This window comes from Cinclus cinclus, chromosome 4, assembly GCF_963662255.1.
Source record: "Cinclus cinclus chromosome 4, bCinCin1.1, whole genome shotgun sequence".
Taxonomy (NCBI): domain Eukaryota; kingdom Metazoa; phylum Chordata; class Aves; order Passeriformes; family Cinclidae; genus Cinclus; species Cinclus cinclus.
This window is the reverse complement of record NC_085049.1, coordinates 57,307,628-57,332,914: the sequence shown is the minus strand read 5'-3', so window position 1 is coordinate 57,332,914 and position 25,287 is coordinate 57,307,628. Positions and strand designations below refer to the sequence as shown.

Here is a 25,287-nt window from a genome sequence, read left to right as displayed (position 1 = left end):
CATGGGCTAAAATGTGCATGAGGCCAGCCACCTCTTCCCTCAGCTGCAGCAAGTCCCTCCCATGCACTCCTCTCCCTATGTTCACATGCACCACTGGGAACAAAGACAGCTCACAGACACACAGACAGGACACAGGCATTCCACAAGACCTCTGTGCTCTCCCGTACAGATGCATTCACATCCCTCTCTTCTCCAGCTGCAGGAACATAGAGAACCTTCGAAGGCAGGCATGCACTGCGTGTTGGCAGAGGAAAGCAGGAGGAAAGTGGGTGACAAAACCAGTGTGCCTCTCTGGGGTGATGGTATTTCTTACCCTCAGAGCGTGGGGATGACAGAAGGGAAGCAGCCGGGAAGAAGCAAAAGAGGCAACTTTGGGGAGATGAGGGGCAAAGGGAAACAGAAGGTGTCCCCTGGCACGAGCAGGTGGTGGTGAAGGGCTGAACATTTTTCAGGTGCTCTCTTCTCATTAGCTCAGCTATTGAGCCAGTGCCAGCATTGGCTTTGCCTGGGAACACACGGCCTGGTGGGAATGGCAACGTTTGCTTACTTTTAGGGATCAAGATAAAAATGGCACGGCAGGCAAAGTGTAACTTCAGGTTCCCAGGCAGTGGCTGCTTTGTGAAACTCTTGCTCACATTTCAGGTCATCGGTTTTCTTCTGCATTGATTTCTAGATCAATAAAATACCAGTTTTAAAACAATTCCCAGCCTGGGAGGACAACACTTTTATATCCAGAGAAATTCATTATTGTACTAATTTGCGGTTTTTACAGAAGCAAAATCCAGGGAATGCCTTTGAAAACCAAGGGATTACCAGGAGATGTCCTGGAAGCCTGTCTCCCATTGATTCAGCAGTTTTACGCACATTTCCCTTGAGCAAAGTCTTTGGTGATTTGCACAGTAATCTCTCAGGGCCGTACATCTTGGGAGAGGAGGACAGATTTGGCATAACACCTTCAGAGGGGGTGTAAAGGGAAAAAGAAAAACCAGCCTGATCCTGGCATGCTGTGTCACCAGACACACCTGATGGAGGCCGAGGAACAGGAGGAAGACTCCAGCTCCCTCTCAAATGACAAATCAGAAACTAACTCACGTCGCTGCCTCCGCTATGTGCCCCTTGGGATTGCCTTTCTTGTGCTGGCTGGAGCTGCTGCAGCAACCTGGTATTTCCTAGGTAAAAATTCACATGTTTTTTTTCCCCCAGCAGGAGGTGGAGGGGGGTAGTCAAAGCATTGCCCTGCCCAAAGCACATTAGTGACTCTGGGTGGTCTTTAGACAGTCATACACAGGGGTAACCCCCTCTTCCCTACTCATCACTAAGGTAACCCAGTGGTGTCTTCTCTCGGCAGACTACAGACCATGGCACCTGGAGCCATCCATCCTGCAGTTTTACTGTGGCAGCCTCCAGGTCCTCAACCGCCGGTACTCCCCAGACCTTGGGCACGTAGAGTCCAGAGCCTTCTGGGTGGAGTCAGCAAAGCTCCAGAACATGGTGAGGGCAGCTCCATGAACAGAGACAGCCCTGAGGCTGCTCAGTGAGTAGAATGAGGAAGGGGTCAGGCACTCCCATCCAAGGGCAGGTTTGGTGGGGGTGAACAGCAAGAGGGATGAAAGATGGGATCAGCCCCTGTAACATTGCACTGTAGTTATCAGACAATGTTCTCATTGCAGCTGAAGGAGCTGATTCATGCCACAGAGCTGGGTCGGTACTACAACTCCAGCACGGTGTATGCCTTTGGGTGAGTAGCACCAGCAGCATATTTGCCTATTCCTGTGTAAAGCTCACAGTAAATTGTACTCTGGTTTCCCTGAAATATGCTCATGACAAACTTCAGGACAGTTGAGATTCAGAATGGTTCCAGCCTAACAGAACTGGAACAGAGTTCCTGTTCATCTCAGGTCATGATGAAATGCCAAAACTATGAAATTTTTCAGAGAGGCAAAAGTTCAAGAGAGTAAAAAAAAAAAAAATCATTGGGAAGAGCTTTAAAAACAAAAAACTGTCTTGGCATTGTCAGTAGAAACTAAGCAGCTGGAAATTAATTTTTCTAATTCAAGAAAGCTATTTTATGGCCTGACTCTAGGCACCAGAAGGGAGAGGCCAGAATGCACCATGGAAAAGTTATTCCTGCCAAGAAGCCTGGACCACCTGGGAACAGGATAACAGTGGAATGGGACAGATGTGGGACTACAGTTTTGCAGGTCATAAAAGTAAAAGAGGAGAGGAGAAATAATTTCCATACTGATGGTCATTTGCTTCTGATTCTTTTCCTATGGAAAACCATACCCCTAAATTTGTCCTTCACCTACGGAGCATTCCAACTTCGATGCAATTCTGTTTTCAACTGGGGAAAGAAAAGTTTCACTTGCTCATCTTCCTCTAGCCTTTTACTGAAAAAAGATGTGTTTCAACATCTCCTCGCCCTCCCCCAGCCAATTTTCTCTGCCAGCTGGTTGAACAGAACTTTCACAGGCACTGTCTCCTGCACCTTTAGCCTGCCCAGCATTAATGGGTTGTGGTAAGGTACTTGGTCATAAATCATCCATTTGTCACCACTGGGAGATGAGACAGTGAAGTCTTGAGTTTCTCTTTTCAACCCCTGGTCAGTAGTACTCAAAAGTCATTTCTACCTGAAATGAGACTACTCATTAGACTAGTCTTGATTAATTATCACATTAATTTGAGCTCATATGGTCTTCACTAAAGCCAGATGGCATGGAAAGGCTGCTTCCCACAGAGCACTGACTCACACCATGGATATTGCAGCTCTCCTGCCCCACTCAGAGAGGTTCCTCTGGGTCACAGCGGCAGAGCTGGAAAATCTACACAGATACATCTGATGTGTGGAAAAAATAGTGGGGGGGGGGGGGGGGGGTGGGGTGTAATTCTCCAGGGTTTTTTTCTCCAGTAATTCTGGTGATGAAGAGCAAGAATATTTTACATGCTATTTCTCTGTTAGGGAGGGAGCTCTGACCTTCTTCTTCTGGTTCACCCTTCAAATCCCTGAGAGTCAGCAGAAGGAGGTGTCTGATGAGAGGGTAAACACAGTGCTTCACCAAGAACTCTCCACCAGTTTCAACAGCTCGGGCAGCCTGTCCTACCAGACAGAGTACAGGGTCAACCCAGATTCTCTGGTTCTCCTGGGTGAGTACCAGCTGCTCAGCTGCAGCCTGAGTGATCAGAAATGCTCCACAATGTAGAAGGTTAGGACAAAAGGCCAGGAGTCTATTGAAGGAGACAGAGGAAACCTGAAAAGGATGAGGAAAATAGTAAGGATCAGGAGATACAGTTATGCACATTTTTTTTCCTGATAAAGAAGAACTGAAATTCGATTATGAAAAAAAAAAAATTCTTCCTTTGAAGCATTAAAATAATTGGAGATATGCCTGACCACAACCAGATAGGTGATTCTTTTTTCACCCATCAGCTTTGGCTTCTGTAGAGCAAGATCTTAGACAGGTCATTACTTCGATCAACTCATCTTGAAAATACCAAGCACTTAGATTTCCTACTTTCCTTTGGGAGATTATTCCAGACTATTTGATAGAGACAACAAAAGCAACATATCTGAGTCACCACTAAGTCTTCCTCTGAGACAAAGCATCGTTGTCACTTCGGTGATTTTAAGGATTATTTATTGTTGCTCACAGTGAAGGTCACAGCCTGTTTAAAAAGCCACCCATGCAAAACTGCTCCAGAGTAGGTGTTAGGTAAGGAACTAGAGATGTGTTCAATGTAGGGATGTAGTCAATGCATACAAGTCCAATGGAATTTATATTTGATCTTTATAATGAGGCTTAACTTGTCAACCTAGTCTGATCCCTCTTACAGGGTCCCAAATCTCACAGGTTTTAAAATACATCATGTTTCTTCTCTCCTCTTGGGATTCCTATTTCCAAGTTTCTTCTTCCCATGACAGGTTAAATCTCCAAGTTTTTTTTTCCTTATGCATATTATCTTGTATTATTCTAGGATGAAGTTTCTTTTATTCTATCCTACCCATACTTTCTTTAACTTTTACCCCCACATCCCAATTGTTTTGTGGCTCATTTTTGGTGCCTGTAAAGAAAATTTGATTTCCTCTAAATGATTTTCACTCCCTCACCCAGACCATCGTTTTAAGGTCTTAGTCAGAAGCTGCATTAGCATCTCATCAAGACATCTCCTCCCACAGTTACTAGTAGTTCCTTAGTTCTACTTATGGTTTGTTTCCAGCATAACAGATCCTATGCTCAGCCAATTTAAATTAACTTCCTTAACAAAGACATCACAAGGAAATATGCCAAATCCTTCCAAGTCAGCCCATCTAGCATTTTCCTTTTATTTGCTCACTTCATAATGCAACCCATAAACAAATAAAAAATGATGGTGCCATAATTTTAGCTGTTCTCAGTTCCCTCTTATTTGCTTTGCATCTGTTTCATCAGACTACACTTCTTTCTATTTTGGACCTAACACACCAGTTGTAGTTTATCCAGCTCCTTCTGCTTTCCCTACTCCTTTCCCTCTCCAGTCAGAAGTACAGTCTGATAACCAAGACAAAAGCCAGAAATTTCTTATACTGCCTAGCTAGGGTAACCCCCAGCCAGTGACTTAACCTCTGGATTCTTTTGCCCTGTGCAGTTAGAATGTACAAACAGCCAGCTAATAGCAGGTCATTAACATTCATTGCTTTCTGACAGACTCTCACCAGCCTGCTCAGCTCTAAACCTTCACTCTGCCTTGAGACACAGAGCTGCAAACCAGCAGTAGCTCCAAACTAGTACAGGAACCTCTCCAACCTCTCCAGTGCTTTATTTTTACTAGCAGCCACATTCATCCCAGTACACTAGCTTCCCCCTTCCCCAAAAGTCTTTCAGGACTTCTTGTTCCCTGCAGGAACTCAGTTTTATTACATTCAGATAAAAGAGAACTTACTACCAGCTCTGCACAGACTATTCCCTACAGCACAGGAGCTCAGCTAGGAGCCCGCCTTATGCCTGCAGGATCCTATTTTCCACAACAACAGTTTTTGCTATAACAAAAACACTCATCTCTCCCCACAGATTTGCTTAGAAACTACAGAAGATCAGAGCCCTGACCCTGACCTAGGCAAACCCCCAACAACAACCCTCACACCCAGCTGACCTCACAGTGCCTTTTTTCCTTCTTTTTTTTTTCTTTTTTTTTTTTTTGGCAATTATTCCCGGTAGCACCTGATCTCTGGCTGATTCCAGTTCAGCTGGGAAGCTGGAGAAAAGCCCAGCTCTCTGTGACTGTTTTACACAGATCTGTAGCTCCTGCTGGTCACATTCTCTACAACTCCCTTCTCCAAAGGTGGACTTTATAAGGATGTTGAGTAGCTCATTGCACAGTGGTCAGCAAAAGAGAACTCTTTCTCCACTCACAGAGATTCCCATATTTTTGATTGGGCATTCTTTAAAGTGGGACAGCAGATGATGAAGGCTCTGGGAAGTGGGACTGTGCCCTGTAATGTGGCTGGCAGAGGAGGGGGATGACTGCTTGAAGCAATGTCCAGCCCTCCTGGGAAGGGGAAGAGGTCCTGGAACAGCGCGCCAAAACGGGCAAGAAAAAAAAGGAGAGAAGTCCCTAGTGGGGTAGAAAGCAAGAATTAGGGCTGTTGGGTTTGGGTCAGGGGCAGAGAAATTTCCCAGAGAGATGGACTGGGGAAGGCATGACTGAAACAGGTCCCTGAGAGCAGACAGAGAGGTACCTGGAGGACGCCCCATGCTGAAGTTGTGAGCTAGTTACATAAGGAAGGAAAGGAGTCCTCACCTATCTTGCTAGGTTATCAGATTATCTTTTTTTATCTAGTTTGTATTTTTGTTCATCTTTCTTTATATATTTTCTTTCTAACAGAATCCAGCGTGAAAGACATAGTAGTGCTGAAATCCACTCTGGGTAGGCTACTTTCTCATTTCCTTTTGAGTTCATGACTTTATGGGAGGGATTTTCACAGGGGACAGAAAGCTTGTTGGCCTCCTGGAGCTGTAAATCTTGGGAAGGGGAAAGTAGGAACCAGGGAGCACCAGTGCTGCTGCTTGGCCAGATCCAAACTACATGACTGCTAGCTACTGGATGGCTCTGGGCAGAGATGCCAGCTGCTAGGGGCAATGCAGCCACCTCAGACTTGTCCTGGAACTAATGAGAACTGTGAAAAAGCTGGGTGTACTGGTACCACAGAGCTGACTCCAGGCCCCATGCAGTGCTGCTGAGTAGGGTGGAGGTTTCTTCGTGGCTCTGCACTGGATGTGCCTCATTTAGGAGTCTGTTGGCAATGTTTGAAGATGTTTTTAGTAATTTCAGGCAGTGTTGTAAGTTCTCAGTCTGGCATCTTGCATTAGATATGCTATTAGAAGCTCACCTTTAAGCTGACATTTACTCAAAAATTCTAGTGTGAAAGTCTTCTGAAACCTGGAATTCAGATGAGAGAGGTCTAAAACCAGGAAGAATATGGGGTTGAGAGGAGAAAGAGGTGAAAAAGTAAATAAAGCCAGTGGAAGATAACTGTGGTGTCCTGCTTACAGAAACTGGGGCAATGGTAGAAAAGGATCAGTGCCACCACAACATATGTGAAAGTAAACCAGGATCATTGGGATGAGTCAGCCTTACCCTAAAAAAGGGCTTACACTGATGCACCAAGTGACAATCCCATATATTAATTTCTCTTACAACCACATCTATTTCAGGTTGCTACAGGTACAACTACGTCCAGGAGGATGACATCCTAAGGCTGGAGGGCCCTGACTACCTGGCCTCCAGCTGTCTTTGGCACCTCCATGGCCTCAAGGGCTACATGATCAAGCTGCGCCTGGAGTGGACTCTGCCTGACTGCAGGGACCGCCTGGCAATGTACGATGCAGCAGGGCCCCTGGAGAAACACCTCATCACCTCGTAGGTAGCTCCTGAGCAAGGAGAGCATGGTGGGGAATACAGGCAGGATGGTATGACACACCACAGGAGGGGAAGGTGTCCGATGACATCAGAGGAGGTTGTCCTTGATGTGCAACCTGCCTGGTGCCGATCAGCTGGAGTCACTGATGTGGCATATGTCTTGCACCCCCGTGCTGCAGGAGCTGTGTCTCTTGGCCCTTTGTTTGGTTCAGTTAGTGCCTTACAACTGCTGTGTGTGGACCACACAGATACCCATTGTCTCTCTCATTCTTCTCTTTCATTTATTTATTGCTTGCTTCATGCCCATCCTTTTATCTCTTTCCCCTGAGGATCTACGGCTGCAGCCGGCAGGAGCCCATAGTGGAAATCCTTTCATCTGGCCCTGTCATGTCCATTGTGTGGAAGAAAGCCATGTACAGCTACTACGACCCCTTCATCCTCTCAGCACAAGCAGTGCCCCTCGAAGGTGAGGAAGGTTGGAGAAGATTGGCTATAGTCACAGGGAGAAGACGGATTTTCTCCTACAACATCACAGCCCTTGAGGTCCTGCATCCCTGTTAGGGACAGAACTCATTCTGGATTGCAAGGGTGCTCAGTAAAATGCAGGTTACATGGCCTCAACAGGCTGAGGCTGAGCTGACAGAGGGTAGGGCTTTGAATGTCTATATTTACAGCTTGTGAAGTGAACATAACTCTGCGGGAGAGCCTGGAGCTGCAGGGGAAGATTGGCACCCCACACTACCCCAGCTACTACTCGCCCAACACGCAGTGTACCTGGCACATGATGGTAAGAGCTAGCTCCCACAGAGCATCCATCCTGTCCTCAAAACCTGGGCAGCACTCTGCACATTGCAGGGGGTACAGCCAGGGCTCGTAGTCAGAACAACCTGAGAAGCAAGAAGAGGGTGACAGCTGCCCAGCCTCCACATAAGGTTTGTTTCTGAAGGGGAATAAGTCTAACATTGCATACTGGCACAGAGATGCCATAGCCAAGGAGGAATCTGAAATCTGATCTCCAGAAGAGTTCTTCAATACAGAACCAGATTTATAGGAATTGATAAGAATTGCTAGGCTTTGACACCATCAGCAGAGCCACCCTGGGCTGTGGCATGGCTCTAGTTTAGAGGGTGCTTCTTTCTGACCTGCAATGTGGCCGGACACGTCTGGCCTTTACATTTTCTCTGCTCGTTTCTGACTTATGGAGTGTGCTGTAACACTCCTAGGAGCCATCTGCCCTCTGCTCTGCACCCCCTTGTCTGCAGGTCCCATCCCTTGACTATGGGGTCACTCTCTGGTTCGACGCCTACGCACTCAGCAGACAGAAGCACGACCTGCCCTGTACTCAAGGCCAGTGGATAATTCAGAACAGAAGGTGTGTGGTGGGGTCCTGGTTTCTGTCTCTCACTTCCCACCTGGGATAAAACTGGGATTAAACCTCTGCAGGTTCCCTGCTCACTTCAGCCACCATATTTGAGGAAGGAGCCATACACTGAGCTATATTCAGTGACCACTCTTTGTGCTGGTGCCTCCTGCTTTTTCTGCTCGTCTCATCCTCTCCCTTCCTAGTGAACACATTTCTCACAGATTTGCTTTGAGCTACCAACCTGCTTTCTCTGTCTTGCTGTTTGCATCAGGCTTCTTAGTTTTCCCCTGTGTGTGTAACCTTGGTGTCCTCCCACGTCTCCTGTGTTTGCAAATCTGCCTGTCACCACCTCTGCAATATTATCTGTGTGTGCCATTGCCTTGCATCCACCTCCATACAGATCTTACCCTTAGCTCCATATCCTCCTTTGACTTCAGCCACTTGCCCTGCAGAACTTCCCACAATTAGCATCTGTATGTAGCTGGGGACATTGCTAACCACTTCCCAGGTGCAAAGGATGGAGACCTGTTGTGCTCCCATCTCCTCAAAGCAGGCTCTGAGATAGATGGACCTACAGCTTTTGGTTTTCCTCTCACTTATTGCTAATTTACCTTTTTCCCTCCAAAACCTCCCCCGACCCACCTCATTAGTGCCTTCTCCATGGTTCCTGTGGAGGTAGCTTGTCTTCCTGTGAAGGATCTGATCCAGAAGTTATGTTACCCTGGCTTAGGATTTCCACTTTTCCTCTCCCTGCCTTCCTCTCTTAAACAGTCAGTGCCACAGTTTCTACAGCATGGCTTCTTTGGGAAGATGATGAGGGAGAATCTTCTTACACTATAAGAACTGAACCGCTTTGCATGCCTGATCTCAGTGCTTGCCAGAAAGCAGAAAATGTCCAGAGATAGGAGGGTCCCTCTGGACTCTGTATCCCATGCATATACTGAAGGCATTTTGTATTCCTGGTTCACCCACAGCACCCAGTCTATGTGACCCCCCTTCCTACCCCACCCCAACCCCTTTTCCTGTTTTGTCTCCTGCCTCCCTGCCCAACCCACCTCGCCTGTGTTTGCCCCTCAGGTTGTGTGGCCTGCGGACCCTGCAAGCCTACGCTGAGAGGATCCCAGTCACATCTTCTGCTGACATCACCATCACCTTCACCTCACAGATCTCCTTAACTGGCCCTGGTGTACAGGCAGCTTACAGCCTGTACAAGCAGTCTGACCGTAAGCTTAGGTTCTTCCCCGCTCCTGGCGGGATCAGCAGCCCCTCTGCTCTTGGCTTGTGCTGGGAGAAATGCAAGGAACAGCCCAGGAGCCTGAGATGCCCTCACCCTTTAGGAAGATGCTCAGAAATCAGTGATGCACCAGTGATCCCCCCACGAGAAGAGGCAATTACGTGCAAAGCTGCTTCTGCACATGTGGTCCTGCCTCTTGTGCCCAGAGCAACCACGCAACAAAACCCAAGGTTACAAAATTGCCTAAAATCTTACCCTCATGTCAACATCACAGACTAACCTTGGGAATTCAATGAGAAAGCACCTCTGCTTGAAGCAACATTTGTTTTGATTACAAGATCTCTTAGAGAAAGTTGTTTCCTGCTCACCTTGGAATCCGTGCAAACAAGACGTAAATAAAACCACACACAAATACACACATATGCAAATGCCACCCACAGTCTGTCTTTCCAAGGTTTCACCATCTCCCTCCTAAAGGGTGCCAGTAATGCACACCAGTCCCTGAATATGTGCACCTGTCAACGTGTCTAACAACAACCTCTTCACGTAATTTTTGATAACAGCTCCAAAGAGCCTGTTTCAGCTTTCCCATGGCACTCAGGAGACATGAAACAGCAGTGATCCCAATGTATGGCGTGCCAGACAGGTGGTTGTCCTGGATATTGCCCATTGGTACAATGCAAAACAGGGAAAGCTCTCTTTCTCCTGGTGCATAGCCTGGCTCCATATGCCCCTGTTAAGAGCAGATGACGTGGCAGATTTTGGGGAGTGTAGTGAGTGCTGCCAGCACTCTTGTGATCAGGAGGGGGTGCAGTTCCACTGTTTCAAGGCACCGTGCTTTGCTGCCAGGAGGTTTCCAGTCACTGGAGACTAATTATTCTCTTTTGATTTCACAGCCTGTCCTGGGGAGTTTCTGTGTTTGGTGAACGGTTTGTGTGTCCCAGCCTGTGATGGGATCAACGACTGCCCCAATGGGCTGGATGAGAGAAACTGTGGTAAGTGATTTCTTCTCCCTGCTGGTCCCTGGTCTCAGCAAGACACAGGCCCTTGCTCCTCTGAAGGTAGGGAGGGATAGAGAGGATTTGATTGGCCAAGGCACAGCCTTGTACCTCAACTTCAGGAGCTTACATCTCTGCACCCTTAAAAGTCTCATCCCACTGCTGTATGGCTTCAGCCTGCTCTGGAAAGAACTGTAATGCTTCTGGCTCCTATGGCAGCACAGCCTTCCCAGGAGGATCCTCTAGCAGCCAAGAGCACCAAGAGTTCCAGGCAGCCTTAAAGAAGCCCTCTACCCAAGCTGTCTCTTCTTTTCCCCCAGGCCATTTGTGACACTTCATCTGGACAGATCCTCATTCATGTATTTAGCCACAGTTTGGGAGCATCAAAGTCCTTGACCAGCCTCAATTGGTTCCTCATGCCAAAAGTAGTTGGTGCTGATGCAGGCTCCACCCTTAGCATCTCAGAAGTCCTGCAGAGCCCCATTCTCATAGGAACAGCAGTTCAGGCTTAGACATGACACCTAATTCATCTATTCTCTCATGTCTGTTGTGATGGGGGCTCATCATATTGCTGCCACCACTAACTTTTCATTACTTGTTTCCTACAGAAGTTTTGTTCACAGATAAAGGGCCCTGAACCACTGGAGAGAGTGGCCAGTTTTGAAAGATTCAGATGAAAGTGTAGGAAAAGTCTAAAATCAAAGGAAGGAGAAATCTTTCTAAGGAAGTTTTAATTCAGTGCTAGAAATGTGGGAGCTCACATAAGATTGCTGAACTTGGGATTTGAATTGTCTGCAGTGTTGCTGACAATGTGCTCTGTCCCATCATCCAGCTATCTGGCATCAGGGTTTGCATGCTTCCCTCCTGTAGACATGGATACATTTGCATCCTTATGAATATCTAATCCTTTCTTGAATCCCAGTATCTCTTTGGCCCCAGGGATATTATGTCATTCAGCTCCACAGGCTGACACAGAGCAAGACTGACAGAAACCCCACACTTTCTCAGCGTTTTCCAACATTGCTTTATATTTGAAAAATAAAATAGAAACATTATTATTTCCTTCCTTTCTTATACTCTTGCCACTAGTGCATCTCTAATTATTCACTCCATGTTGGTATGGAAAAATCCCTGTCTTTAAAATCAAAGTTCAAGCTGCCTCAGACCTTCACATGCCTTTAGTCATGTGGAAGCTTCATACTATTAATGAAGAAATTATTGTCACTGCAGTAAGAAAAGGGTACACACAAATAGAATAAGTTCCTGCTATGGAAATATCTGAACAGAAGTCAAACTCTGTGGTAGGCAGGCAGCTTAGACCCATCTCCAGTGTCCACCAGAACTCTTGGACATTGCAGAATCCTTTGTTGTTCAGGACTCAGCTGCAAGGGAAAGTGCTGGTCTGTATGAAACAGTGACCCATGAGCTGGGGTTGACAGACAGGCAGGAGGAACAGTGAGCTCACCAGACAGGATGCAGTCCCACAAACCCCTAACAAAGCAAGCAGACCAGGACTGGTGGTGGTAACTGAGGAGTCCATGGACCTCAAGGCAAGTACATAGTACTGAGGCAGGTCTGAGGCCAAGACAAGAAAAGTTAAGTCAGCAACAGCAAAGTATAAGACAGGGTGCAGGCACACATACAATGCAGATCAGACAAAAGTTGCACAGCTGCACTATACAAGAGCTGGTCTTAAGAACAGCTTATGAAGCAGGGGAAGAGGCTGTACAGAGTACAGGTCTTACAATCCTGACCTCATACCTTGTCTTGTATGCCTGATTCCCAAGTGCTTCCCTCCTGTGCAGTGTGCCCTGCGAAGTTCCAGTGCCATGAGGACAGCACTTGCATCGAGTTCAGCAGGGTCTGCAACCAGCAGCTGGACTGTGTCAACGGGAGTGATGAGGAGCACTGCAGTGGAGGTAGGGAGAGGACAGTGTTGGGATGACAAATGCCAACCCCTGTGTTCAAACCAAGGCTGCCTGTAGATTACTTCCCACATGCGACATAAGGGCACCATCTGGGAGTTAACTCACCCAGCCTCCTCGCAATGTTTGTGAGCTGTTTGTTCAGGAAATTCCCTGTCATCATTTATGGAGTTCCCCCAAGCTCCCTGCTGCCCTTTCTCCTCATTTGAAGGACTTCAGGCTGCATCTACAAGTAGCTGCCCTCTCTCAGCCTTGGCTTCCCTTCCTTTTTGCAGGAGTCCCCTGCGGTCCCTTCACCTACCGCTGTGAAGATGGGACCTGTGTGAAGAAACCCAACCCCCTGTGTGACACCACTGCAGACTGCAAGGACTTGTCTGATGAGAATCACTGTGGTGAGGAAATGATCAGCCACAAGTCAGCCAGGCAGGTTCAGGATGACATGTAGCTGCAAGATGCCCCGTTTTCCCCCACCACCCAGAAGAAGTACCCACCCTCCCTTGTTCCACCACCTTGTCCCCACCTCAGTCCCACATTGTCCCTGCAGTGGCAGGGACAGCAGCAACAACAGGACAGCAGCAACGAGCCGACTCCATGCTAAGTGTGAGCAGGCACTTGCTCTTTGGACAGTTGCTCCCTGCCTCCCTCAGCCAGAGGAATCAAGCCAGACAGAAATGTCTCACAGACCAAGTTCAACCCATAGGCTGCCTGTGTGACCACTGTGTCGGCTTCTATGCCATGGTACAAAGCTGCAGCTAGGAAAATCACCCATGTCTGCATGGCCACTGACAGGGAGAGAGTTTATATTCTGATTTCCCTACTTGTTTATTTCTGGAGCCTCAGTAGGCAGTGAAAGGGAATGGACCAGGAGGGTTTCCTGACAGCACAGCAGTCAGCACAGTCAGCATGCTGCCCCAAAGGCATGCCCAGGCTGCAGCTGGAGGTGGGGAATGCTGGGAGAGAGTGCTCACTAGACCTGTCCTGGGCAGTACATAAAGCATGTGCTAGCTGGGTAAGACAAGCAATTAGAGGTCAAACTCTTCAGTCAACTAAGTGAGAAAGGAAGGGCAGATGCAGTTTATCATGTTCCCTTCCTTCCCTGAAGTACCTGCTGTGTCTCCTCCTCAGACTGTGGGATGCAAGCCCCTCTCAACAGGATTGTGGGTGGTATGAATTCTGTGGAAGGGGAATGGCCATGGCAGGCCAGCCTGCAAGTTCGGGGCCGCCACATTTGTGGGGGAACACTCATTGCTGACCGCTGGGTGGTCTCAGCTGCTCACTGCTTCCACGATGAGAGGTAAACAGAGAGGGGATGTGCTGGATAGAAAGATTTGCATTGCTTCCCATATCATGCATGGTTGGAGGTTCTTCTGACTTATGAAAATGTCATGGGGCAGCTGCACCCCTCCTCTGGTCCCTCAGTTATGCCCCTCCGTGGCTTGGAACTGAAGAAAGGGGAATGGATTCATGCAGTAGTATCTGGGGGTGTGTGCAGGGGAAAAGGGGCAATGCTGAGATTCGCAGAGCAGCTTTGAGAGGACAATGATAGTGGAAGATGCTGCACAGCTCCACCTTTGTTTTGGCTCTGTCCCCACACTGTCACAATGGTGGAGATGTCAGCATGTGCTAGGATGGGGATAGCATTACCTGCAAAGTGTGCTCTTTGGATCCCATGCTCCTCTGCTGCATCCTACAGGCTGGCCTCCCCCTCCATCTGGACCGTTTACTTGGGCAAATACTTGCAAAATGCTACTGGCCATACAGAGGTGTCCTTCAAGGTTATCCATCTCTTCCTCCACCCTTATTACGAGGAGGACAGCCATGATTATGATGTTGCCCTGCTCCAGCTGGATCATCCTGTGATCATCTCGCCCTTAATCCAGCCCATCTGCTTGCCTGCTCCTTCCCACATCTTTGAGCCTGGCCTTCATTGCTGGATCACTGGCTGGGGAGCCCTCAAGGAAGGCGGTAGGTTCAAGGTCTCTTGGTGGCCTACTGCAACAGTGCTGAGGCAGAAACATAGGTTCAGATGTGTCATAGGCAGAACAGCTTCTGTTCATCCCAAAACATTATGCCTCTTTCACTCCTGATTTTGGGCAATAGGTTGACCAAAGTTACCTGTTGAGTGCCCTGAAACCTCATGTGGAGGGGCAGGTGTGGCAATCTGATAATCAGTATTGGGACAGTGTATGTTTCTTCATCCAAAGGTTAGAATAGCCCTCCAGGTCAGCTTAGTTTCTTCACCCACTCACAGACTTTTTCCAGCTGCTTCCTAATTAGAAGCACTCAGGAGACTGTACACAACACTTAGACAGAAGAGTTTAAAATCCATTTCAGTGAGAAACAAACGCAAGACTCTGAAAATGCAGAGGTTTCCCCAAAGTAGAATACTCCTTGTCCCAGAAGCTGAAATGCCCACAACATATCCCTGTAGGGAAAGGAATGAAGGGGAATTTTATGCCTTCCATGCAGTAAAAGTGCCCTGCTAAAATTCATAGATTGTGATGCCAGTGGAGAGCAGAACGGAAATTTCAATGGCAGGTTTCAGAATGCAATGAGGTAAGCATGGGCTAGGGGAAGTTCCACCATAGCTCAGCTGTGTTACTTTTGGTGTTCTACTTTTCAGGGCACATCAGCAATGTTCTGCAGAAGGTGGATGTGCAGCTCATCCAGCAGAACATCTGCAGTGAGGCTTATCACTATATGATTACTCCCAGGATGCTGTGTGCTGGGTACTACCAGGGCAAGAAGGATGCCTGCCAGGTGATAGAAGAGTTGTGGGATCAGGGTTGAATACCAGAGGTGGGATGTGTCCCATATGTGTGCATATATGTCTCAGAAATGCAATCCACAGCCTGAAATGAGGGGGAAAGTCCATACAAGGTCACTTTCCCAACACTTCTTCTGATCTAAGTGGCCAACAACAGCTCTCGTGATCATTTCTTCCCAGTATCCTTGCCTTAGACAGGATCCAAATACAGTTAAATCATGCTTTTCTCATTTCAGCCCATTCTCTACTCTCTACCTCCCACCTTCAAGTCAGGTGACTACATCAGTCTCTTACACCCTCAGCCTCTTTAGCACCTGTCATACACAGTAACCTCTCTGTTACTTCATTCCTATCAATCTCAAGGAATTCCTCTCTGCCATCCCTCACGGAATCCAGTTAAATTCCAACAAGCTTCCTTGCTTGCCACATATTTGGAAATGCCATATGGACCAGGAGGAATTAGTAGAGCAAGCAGCTTTTTGGGACCTGGCTGAGGGGGAGGAATTTGCATGATGAAGGAATAACTGAGTCAGGTGTTTGTACTGGAGACTGTTTTTAACATCTGCCTAAGGTACAAGGAATGTTGCAGATGTCCCAGGTATGACATGATGGGACACAGGAATCTGTATACAGAGGGGCTCAAAGACAACATAATCAAGCAGCAGCAGAAGGTAGTGGACCACCATCACTTCATTTTACTTTTCTTTTTTCTAGGGTGATTCTGGAGGTCCACTGGCCTGCAAAGAACCCAGTGGCAGATGGTTTTTGGCTGGTTTGGTCAGCTGGGGAATGGGATGTGCACGTGCAAATCACTATGGAGTATACACCAGGATCACTCAAGTGCTGGGCTGGATGAACCAAACCATGAGCTGAGAGAAGTGCATCTCTGTCTTCTCCCCATCACACCTACACTCACATGGCACTCATTCCTGATCTTGCTCACTTGCCTCCCAGAGAAAGAGTGGGATGCTGTCAGACCCAGGATGCTCTTCTGAACAGGGTAAAAAAATGCTACTGCAGGGATTGTAGAGAAAAGCAGGCGAACCCTCTTTCCAATTAGTGTTTCTCAGGGAGCATCCCAAGGGGGTTTTAGGCTATCTATCCAAAAGCAGGGAGAAGGGAAGCAGGTGGGGGAATTGGGGGCAATGACATGACACACAGCAATGGTCCCAAGCTGATGGTTTCTGAGAAGAGGAATAAGGGGAGTTGAACTTTCCATGAACCATGTGATTCAGCCAGTCTTATGCTGGAACATTTGCTGAAAGAAAATGTGACTGATGTAGTTAGAGATTCCAGTAACTGTGAAATCAATCTGCCTCCCTCTTCCTTCCTGCTGCTTATCCTTCATCCCCCTTCCCCTCCCATCACTCCTCCTCTTCCATCTCCCTAATTGCTTCTTTTCTTAGCTGGCGTGTGCTGTTCAGCGTGCTGTTCAGCTCAGCCAGGCAACTCTTCACATCTCACTGACTCCCAGGCATGAGTCCAGCATCGCATCCCCAAGCACGTGTCCTGGCTCCCGCTGGAGCAGCACCCAGCCTCCACTGCTGCACTTCCCCAGTAAAAATGCTGGAGCAGGATCCCATCCCCTTCCCTCAGCCCTTCTAAATGCTTTAAACATCAGGGCACCTCAATCTCTTCCATCTCCTATCTCAAGTAATCCAGGAGGTGAAGGAGAAGGCTTCAGGGCACAGGGCTTAAACTGCAACTTGCTGGGGGTTTGTTTTTTTTAACAAAAGGCACACGTGTGTGTGTGTGTGTGTGTGTGTGTGTGTGTGTGTGTGTGTGTGTGTGTGTGTGTACACATAATTGGCCACTCTCTGGAATTAGAAATAAAATTAATTTGAGGACTTTTTTGGCTCTAGTTTGCCTCACTCTGCTAAAAATTGTCTTGAGGTTTGTATGTTTTTGACCAAGCTCCATTCCTGGCACTGGCAACTGGCTAAAGTTTCCACACCCCTGCCTGCCACCAAAACCCAGATGTCCCTGGGGTCGATACAGTCACTAGACAGGTGGTTGTCACTTATTGCTATGATTTAGAGGTGCAGATACCAATAAGCAAACCTGCTCTGTAGCCCAGCTACCTGCAGTGGGGATGCAGCACAGACACAGTGGGAAGAACCTCCAGCCCCCAGAAGACAGGCACAGCACAAGCAGCTTCTGGTGGCTCCAGGTGATGAATCCAAACTCCTTTTCTGCAACTCCCACCCCCTTACAGCAGGAATGAATTTTTGCCACTTGAAATGAGAGGCGGCAAGGAGGAAGAGACTGTGGATTTTATTCAGGATTCTTCAGACATCAGTGAAGCAAACACCCCGCTCCCCAAACTGGGATCTTCTCAGTGCTGCCTGACACAACAGCAGGTACCAGCAGGTTCCTGGTACCCAGGCAGCACGCCATTCTCCTTCTCACACTGCTGGCACAGAGCTGCTTTGGGGGACAGAGAGGGAGGCACCAAGGACTGTGATACTCGGCACAGGGACACCTCTGAGTGATACGGGTGGCCCAGAAAAGGACAGTGGCTCTGCATTTGTCCCCAGGCCACAAGCCCACACCAGTTGCCTGCAACAGTGAAAGGGCAAGGGCTGGTCCTTCCACAGCTGCCACCACCTCGGTCCCCATTTGCATCCAGGGTGCTCAGGAAGGGACCGCAGGCTGCAGTGGCTGATCGCTGATGTCCCCACCAGGGGCCACTGTGACATTACGGAAAGCCACATTGCCAGGCATAGGAGGGGGCCGTAGGCTCCTGCTCCTACAGTGGCTCACGGGCTCCTTGGAGCATCTACCCTCCTCCAGGGCTGGAAGCTCAGGCCTCCGAAGTGAGTTTGTAAAAAAAAAATGTCTGCATGTGAAGGGGACTGGGGGTGTCACTGTGGGACAAGGGGCTGCCGTACACCGCAGTACAAAAATAAAGATATAAACAAGAAATGAAAAGGCTGGAGTGGAGTGTTCAGATCACATCCTCAGATCCCTGGCTTGTAACAGCTAGAGAAGGAGAGAGAAAGAGAAACATAATCAGTGGTAGGGACAAAAACAAATTGAGCATGGAGGGGAGAGTGAGAAACAGAAAAAGGGAAATGACAGAGGAAACGGAAGAAAAAGAAGAGAAATGAGGGTGGGAAAACAGAATAGAAAGAAGAAAAATTCCATGTGATTAACATACACTGAGTCTTAAGATAACACTCAGGTCCCACAGCGATAGACAAGGAGGCTTTCAAACAGAGGGAGAGAGAAATGCCAGCCAGCTAACAAGTGCCCTCCATCAGGACTGGTGGAGATAGATACTGAACATCTCCAGTTTAACAAGAGCCTCAGTTTTGCAGTGTGGAGAGGAATTCTCTTTCTAACACTTTCCATACCCAGCCCCACGCACATCAGCCAGCCTGCCTTCCTAAGCAGGAGGCAGAGCAGAGAGGTTCATTTTGCACACAGCTGTGAGAACATCTGCAGTGGGGACCAGCTGCTTCTGCTCTGCCTTGGCCACCTTTCCCACTGTGCTCTCACCCTGGCACAGCTAGTGGGGGAAAAGGCCAGAGAAGTGAGAGCAGGGAAGGAAAAAAAACAGGCTGCCTTCTGCAAACTGCCCGGGCTGGCAGGCAAAGGATCTGCGGACGAGCAGTCTGGATAAGTGATCTGGCATGCGTGTCACGCAGACACGTGGCAAAATTCCACCCCTCCTCTGAACCACCCCTGCCTCCTTCGCATTCATTTCCACCCCTCTCCCAGCTGCTCTCTCCTTTCTGCTGCCAGAGCCTCTGGTCCACAGCCATAGGATCTGCTTGGCAGGTAAAGGCACGCATAGGATGAGAATATGTAAAGCCACCTTAGGGATGAGTCAACCTCACACCTCCCTCCTTACCCTCCCCAAGCTCTACAAACCAGGGCCATACCCACAAGAGGGAAGTGAGTCACTCATGCAGAGCTCAGGCTGGCAGGAGCTGGGAGTGCAGACAGGTAACATACCTGCAGAGGAGGAAAAGTGAGGAGCAGAGAGAGACAGGGCCCTGGGCAGAGACCACTCTGAGCCCTGGGGGACAAAGAGAGCAGAGGGAAAGATGCTGCAGGCTGGCAAGTGGGGCAATGTGGGAGGTAGATGACAGTGCTGGGATGGACACGGAAGGGAGCAGGAGGGAGGGTCCGCAGGAAGAGAGTTTAGCACAATCCCGAATAGATGGACAGTCTGCAAATAAAAATAAAACCGTAGATAAACCAAACAGTTTAAAATAAAAAGCAGCAGCCATGGTAACAGCTCTCCCCATCAGCTTTATCTCCAGAGAGACTCCAACTCCTGGAGAGGATAGCCCCCACACCCCACACCTGTTCTAGTCCTTCCCTGCTGCTAGCTGTGAGCTCTCACCAGAAAGGTGGACGAGTCTATGCCTGGGGGATTATTTTTATCATTTTCCTCAGGGATTTGCTGCACCTTTCTCCTCTGCTTCTGCTTCTGCCTCTGCCTCCTCCTCCACCTCCTGCTCTTCCTCCTCCAGGTCCTCCTCTGTGTTCTGTGGCCCAGCATGTGGGACAAAAGGAAGAAAGAGTGGAGATACTTGCAAGATGAGCCATGGCAGTTCTTTCTGACACACAATGGAACAAAGCAATTGTCATAACACTGGAATAAAAAGGGACCTATCCCCATGGCCAAGACAATTCTAGGTCAGGGAACAGAGAGGCTTGTTTTCCTCTATAGTATCACATCAGGGTATCTAACCCACTTACAAGTGCTGTGACCCCACTGTCCAACAACTGCCATCAGTTGCTAGTGTTCCTTCCTGCATCCTGTGTGTCTACAAGACGTCATGCACTGCCACAGGTTTCTGTCCTTCCCTCAAAAGGGGGAGCAGGAGATATCTGCCCCTCCGGCTGAGACTCAGAAAAAGGAAAGAGAATGCTGCAAAACCTTCAGGGAAATAAAGCCCTATAGGCAGTGACACACACAGAATGGGCATGAGGAGGCATGAGGAGAATGTTAGAGTAGCATGAGAGGTGCCAGGGTGACTTGCTAAAGCCATTTGCCACACACAGCCACACACCACCCCTCCAACACACACACTCCTCCTTTTGGACAATAGGTGTAATGCCACGGTGCTGAACACCAGGACAGGCCCCTGTATTTCACCACTGAGGTGCCCCACTGTCACAAGGGAGAGACAAAAGAGAGAAGGAGTGAAGAGCAAAGGATCTCATAGGCAAAGGGAGCAGGGCCATAGCAAAGTTAATCTCACCTTGGCTTTGTGGCTGGGCTCAGAGCTCAGGCCATTAGGAGAGTTGTACAACTCCTTGGATACCACGCACAGGAATTCTGTCTGATCCTCGTTCCCGTAATTATAGGATGAGCCAATGTTCACAAGCTAGAAAAGATGAGAGCAAGAATCACAAGCACATATTCCTGAAAACACCAATTCCACATGGGGAGCAAGGCAGAAAGCCCACCATGTAGCACTGAGTCCAATCTGTAATCCCAGTGGAAAGGCCTCATAACTAAAATGAGGGGACAACACAGAGAACCAGGAGAGAAATTAGCCAGGATGCGAAACAGACTGGCCTCACGCAGTATCCTCTAAACCTCTAGAAAAGGGGCAAGAAAGAGCCAGCATGATGGCTCAATCAATGACTTACTCAGTATTCTCAGCGTGGGAAGGAGCCTTGCCTGGCAACTGTGAGGTATCCACGACCTTTTCCCCAAAAGACAACTCCTTTCCCCACTGCTCTGCCTTATCCATACCTGTTCAAATCGCCATCCATCTGACATAGTGGAAACCATCTGAGTGAGCTCCTCTTCCTGACACTGCAGCACACGGTAGACATGCTTAGGAGGCACCTGAGAGCAAAATTGCAGGGCACACTGACAACAGTCACATGTTAAAAGCTCTTCTCCTCCTGCAGAATGAAGTGGTAATACCCTTCCTTGCCAGACTTGTCCTCTTCCCCATGTCCCAGGTGAAATGGGAGTGGAAACTACAATCCAGCTTTCTCTTGGGCTGTCACTGGAGGCAAGAACAGAATCTCTTCTGGAGAGCAGTGACTGAGCTGAGTGCTTCCTGCATTGTCCCCAGAAGAAACTGCCCTCTTTTGATGGGGAGTTTGTACTTGCCATTACAAAATCATTTTTGCAAATGTAATAAATGCTGACTGTGCTGCTAGAGGCTTACAACCTGAGGCAGACAAGATGAAAAGTGAGAGAGGAGACAATCCTCCCTCTAAGAAAGATGTTCAAAGGTTGCTGGCCAAGACAGGGTGTGATTGTGCCACAGGATTAATTCCTTGTCTGCATTTAACTCATTCACAGTCATCTCTTCACCTGTTTCCTCCAGGTTTCTCTACAGGTATTACCATGCTCTTCATTGTGATTACATTCCCAGGACACCCCACACCAGTCCTCCTCTCTGTGACACCTTTGCTCTCCTCACAAATATTCCTCCGTATCCCACAGCAAGCAGCTGCCTTCTTCGAAAAGCTAGAATAGCTCACTTAGTTTCAGGGGCTACATCCAACATTACTTCTGGGATGCAAAGCAAGCCTGAAACTTGTTTATTGTAACTCAATTGGTGGTAGCTTGTCCCCTGCAAGATTTTGCTGCACAGGGATTAGCACATAATCTTTAATTAGTTGCTTCTTTTCATTTCTTGCTGCTTCTTTCAAGTCTTTTCCCACTCTAGACTCATCTCTCTCCCTTTTTGCACCCCCTTCTTTCCCCACCCCTCTCTATCTTGCCATACCTGTGTTACTGTGTAGTCCTTCTCCTCCATTCGATCCTTGATTATTCGGATCAAAGGACCAATGTTATAGAACTCAGCTTCTTCAAGGATCCCTGAAAAAGACAGACAGAAGGACCAGAGAGACAGAAAGTTATCAGCCCCATCTTTATTTTTTGACTTGAAAAAGATCCATTCTGAGCTTCACAAGGTCCATAGGGAGAAATTCTATTACTGCCTTACTTTTTACCAGGCTTGAAACTCTTAGTGCAGAGAATTGGAACTTGGCTCTCTGTATCTTGTTTCTAATGCTCACCCCAACTTCCTTATGTTGCCTGCTACTACAGAAACAGGCACTGCCAGTGAAGACTTGTGCTGAGAGGACTGCTAATACCTTTCCCAGACAGCTGGCCAAGGAGAACAGCTGTATGCTCCAGTCTCTCTCAATGACTATTTGTTATCACCATGCTCAGACTCTCTTATTAAGGCAAAGAACCACAACTTGCAGTTCTGACAAGCCACCAAAAGAGCTAGAAAAGCCTAACTTACCTCCAGGGCCACTTGGAGTTGCAGGCCCATATGATTTTATATGATCTTTGGCTCTCTTCCCTGTGCTTCAACTCAAAACAGGTAAAGAGAAATGTTTTTGTTTTTTCTCTATGGTGTCTCCATCCATCACCTCTCCTGAGATTCACCTGTTTGCTAACAGGCCTTCAGGAAAAGGGAGGTGGTTCCCAGAGGGTCAGTGGCTGGAAGCCAGCATTCCCATGTCCCCAGAGCAGTACAAATAAAATATAGGTGGGGAGACTGATCCTTCACTACCTGACACACTAAGACCTCTTCTGTGTCTCTCATTCAGCAGTGAATTGTCTAATGGGTTAGTTTTACACCAGCCTGAATGTTTGCAGCAGGAATAAAGAGAGTCAATGCAAATGAACTGGATTCCTGATTATGCTTCATATTTGATATTAAAACCTGATGATGAACTCTGTTTGATCTCAGGATTACAAGAAATGTCATGTAGTAAACACCTCAAAATTGTGCTTATTACAATCCTGTACCATTCGTTGGGTACATTTTTGGAATTATAACTGATAAGACTATTCTGAAGAAAACTTTCCTTGCTTTATGTAAAAATGTGTAAGAAAGGCAAGAAGACTAATGACCATGCAGAAACCGTGCTTGGCAAGGGCTGGACAACAGAGCCTGTATTTGGAATTGGCTCCTTATTAGACCCTAGCATCAAAAAAATAACAAGGCACTGTGGACTGCTGGCTGGTAACACTGTGATGTCACCAAGTCGTCCTATTGGACTCACTGTCAACCTCAAACGAGGGATTGGTTTGTCTGACTTGCTCCACTGGAATTTCTGCAGTCCACAGCCCATGAGAGCACAAGCAGCATACAGTGCATATCACTGATTAATGATGGTGTTTATTACAGTCAGTAGAAGAGATGAGCTCGGTTTTGTTTGTTCTGCTGGGCTTTCATTCCTAATTAGAAACTGACATTAATAGAAAGCTCAGTCACAGAGCCTGGTTATAAGTAGATCAGGAACAAGTAAAAAATGGCTTATTGAGGCTCTGAGATCTTGCCTACTTCTGTCTTGGTGACATCTCTGCTGGACAGTTGTGATGCCACAACACCTGCAAGGACACCTTCCTCACCCACTCCAAAGCCCTTTAGTAAAGGAGACATTGTCCTGCTTTGCAGGGATAACTCTCTGAAATCCCCCCACATCAACATCCAAAAGGAGAACAAGAGACAACAAGGTTAACCACAAGTCCTTTTTTTCCTGACTGTGGTAAGTGGATTTTTCTGAGCTCCACAACTCACCCTCTTCAGCCATATCTTTATCCAGGACCAGCTTTCCATGACGGAGGAAATTTAGAATCGGTCCAAAGTAAGTGGGGTCCCGATCTATTAGGTATGCACCAGTTTCATCCTAGCAACAGAGATAGATTACAAGGAGAAAATGACCAAGGAAAACTCGTAACCAGCCCTCAAATGCCCTAGAATACAAGAAAATATAAACCTTAGCAAAAATGCCCACTATTTCTAAGATTCTTTGGAAACCATGGGTCCTGAGAGTCCCTAGCCAAGTCAGTCCAGTTTGGATTTTAACTCCTTTATTGGTCTGCTCAGCAGGCCGACCTCAGCATGAATCAATCCAGCTGAAAAGGCCCATAAAAGAGGCCTCAGTCTCTTTGTGCAGCTGTGCATCCAGGCCTGGTGTGAGAGAACAGAGATCCCCTTACAGGAACAAGGCTGAGTGAGGCAGACACAGCTAGGAAGTTGACCCGGGATGTGGGGTGACAAAGAGGAAGGAGAGCAGGAGCAGAGGGGAGATGGGCTCTCTTCCCAGCTCGGTAAGGCAGGTGCCAGGCTACAACAAGGTGGAATCTGGTATGGGGAAATCCTTCCCGGGAGAGGGGTGGAAAAGAACAGGCATTTTGCATTCAGTTGTTCCTGCAGCTGCCGGGGTCTGGCTCTATCCCTGCATCCCTCCACCCCTCCCCATGCTCGGTGGGGCAAGGTGTGGGAGGCATCCCAGCTGCCTTACCCGGTCCGACTGCAGCTCCTCGCCCTGGCACAAGCGACACAGGAAAGATTTCTGCTCCCGACACAGGGTCTGTCTGGTGGTGAGGAAGACGGTGCCCCCCACATTGAGCCTCACCCACTTGGCCTGGGTGCCAGCGGGTGGCGGGATGTCCCAGGTGCAGCGTAGCCCCACGGCGCCCTGCATCTCCTCCCTGCCCTCCATCCTCATCCTCACCCCCACCTCCCCCACGGCGTGCGGGGATTGCCGCAGGTGCTGCCTGTCGGAGAATGCCGGGATCTGTAGTTTATCTGCCTTTCCCTCCGCAGCAGCCGTGTTTCCTGGGCGCAGGATCTTCCCCGTGACTACCAAGGGAGTCCTGAGAGGAGGAAGGTTGCTCGGTACTGGAGGATATCGCTGCGGCTATTGGGATGGGCAAAGCCACAGCTCCACAGCGCTGACACTCCCTGGTTTTTCCCCTGTTCCTGTTTACACAGACCATGGGCCAGTCAGCACTCCGGAGGTGCAGGGTGTTATGCAAAAATCGTCGGCATTTATTTCCATAGACATCCTGTCTGGCTCATTAAAAGGTTCTGGGAACTGTAGTTTCGCAGGGACGTGCACAAAAGGGTGATGGGAACTGTAGTTTTCCCAGCCCGCTGTTCCTGCAGTGAGGATGCTGTAACGAAGGGCACTGCACCACATGATCCCAGCCCTGCGGCTGGTACTCTGCCTGCTTCCAGCCCTGGTTCTTGTCTGTAAACTTTATCGGAGACAGGAAGCACAGCCTGCTCCCTGGCAGTCGGCAGATTAAGCCCCTGAGCGCTGTATTTCACAGCATTCTCCTCAGGACATCCATTAGCCCAGATTCACTGCTC

General features: G+C 48.3%; 2 protein-coding genes across 2 annotated transcripts; one reads left to right on the top strand and one right to left on the bottom strand.

Moving 5' to 3' along the window:
- The first annotated feature begins 1,025 nt into the window (after positions 1-1,025).
- Positions 1,026-16,054, top strand: TMPRSS6 (transmembrane serine protease 6). Its single transcript, XM_062491309.1, has 17 exons — positions 1,026-1,173; positions 1,349-1,491; positions 1,671-1,738; positions 2,960-3,144; positions 5,860-5,901; positions 6,690-6,894; positions 7,224-7,360; positions 7,569-7,681; positions 8,157-8,266; positions 9,335-9,480; positions 10,388-10,486; positions 12,295-12,408; positions 12,690-12,806; positions 13,540-13,708; positions 14,108-14,379; positions 15,038-15,174; positions 15,896-16,054. Exons 1-17 carry the CDS (start codon positions 1,026-1,028, stop codon positions 16,052-16,054), a joined length of 2,364 nt encoding a protein of 787 aa, XP_062347293.1.
- Positions 16,055-19,101: 3,047 nt separating this feature from the next.
- Positions 19,102-24,640, bottom strand: KCTD17 (potassium channel tetramerization domain containing 17). Its single transcript, XM_062492140.1, has 7 exons — positions 24,434-24,640; positions 23,707-23,815; positions 21,895-21,986; positions 20,901-20,996; positions 20,401-20,526; positions 19,602-19,680; positions 19,102-19,358 (listed from the first exon to the last, which is right to left on the bottom strand). Exons 1-7 carry the CDS (start codon positions 24,638-24,640, stop codon positions 19,102-19,104), a joined length of 966 nt encoding a protein of 321 aa, XP_062348124.1.
- Between the last annotated feature and the right edge of the window lie 647 nt (positions 24,641-25,287).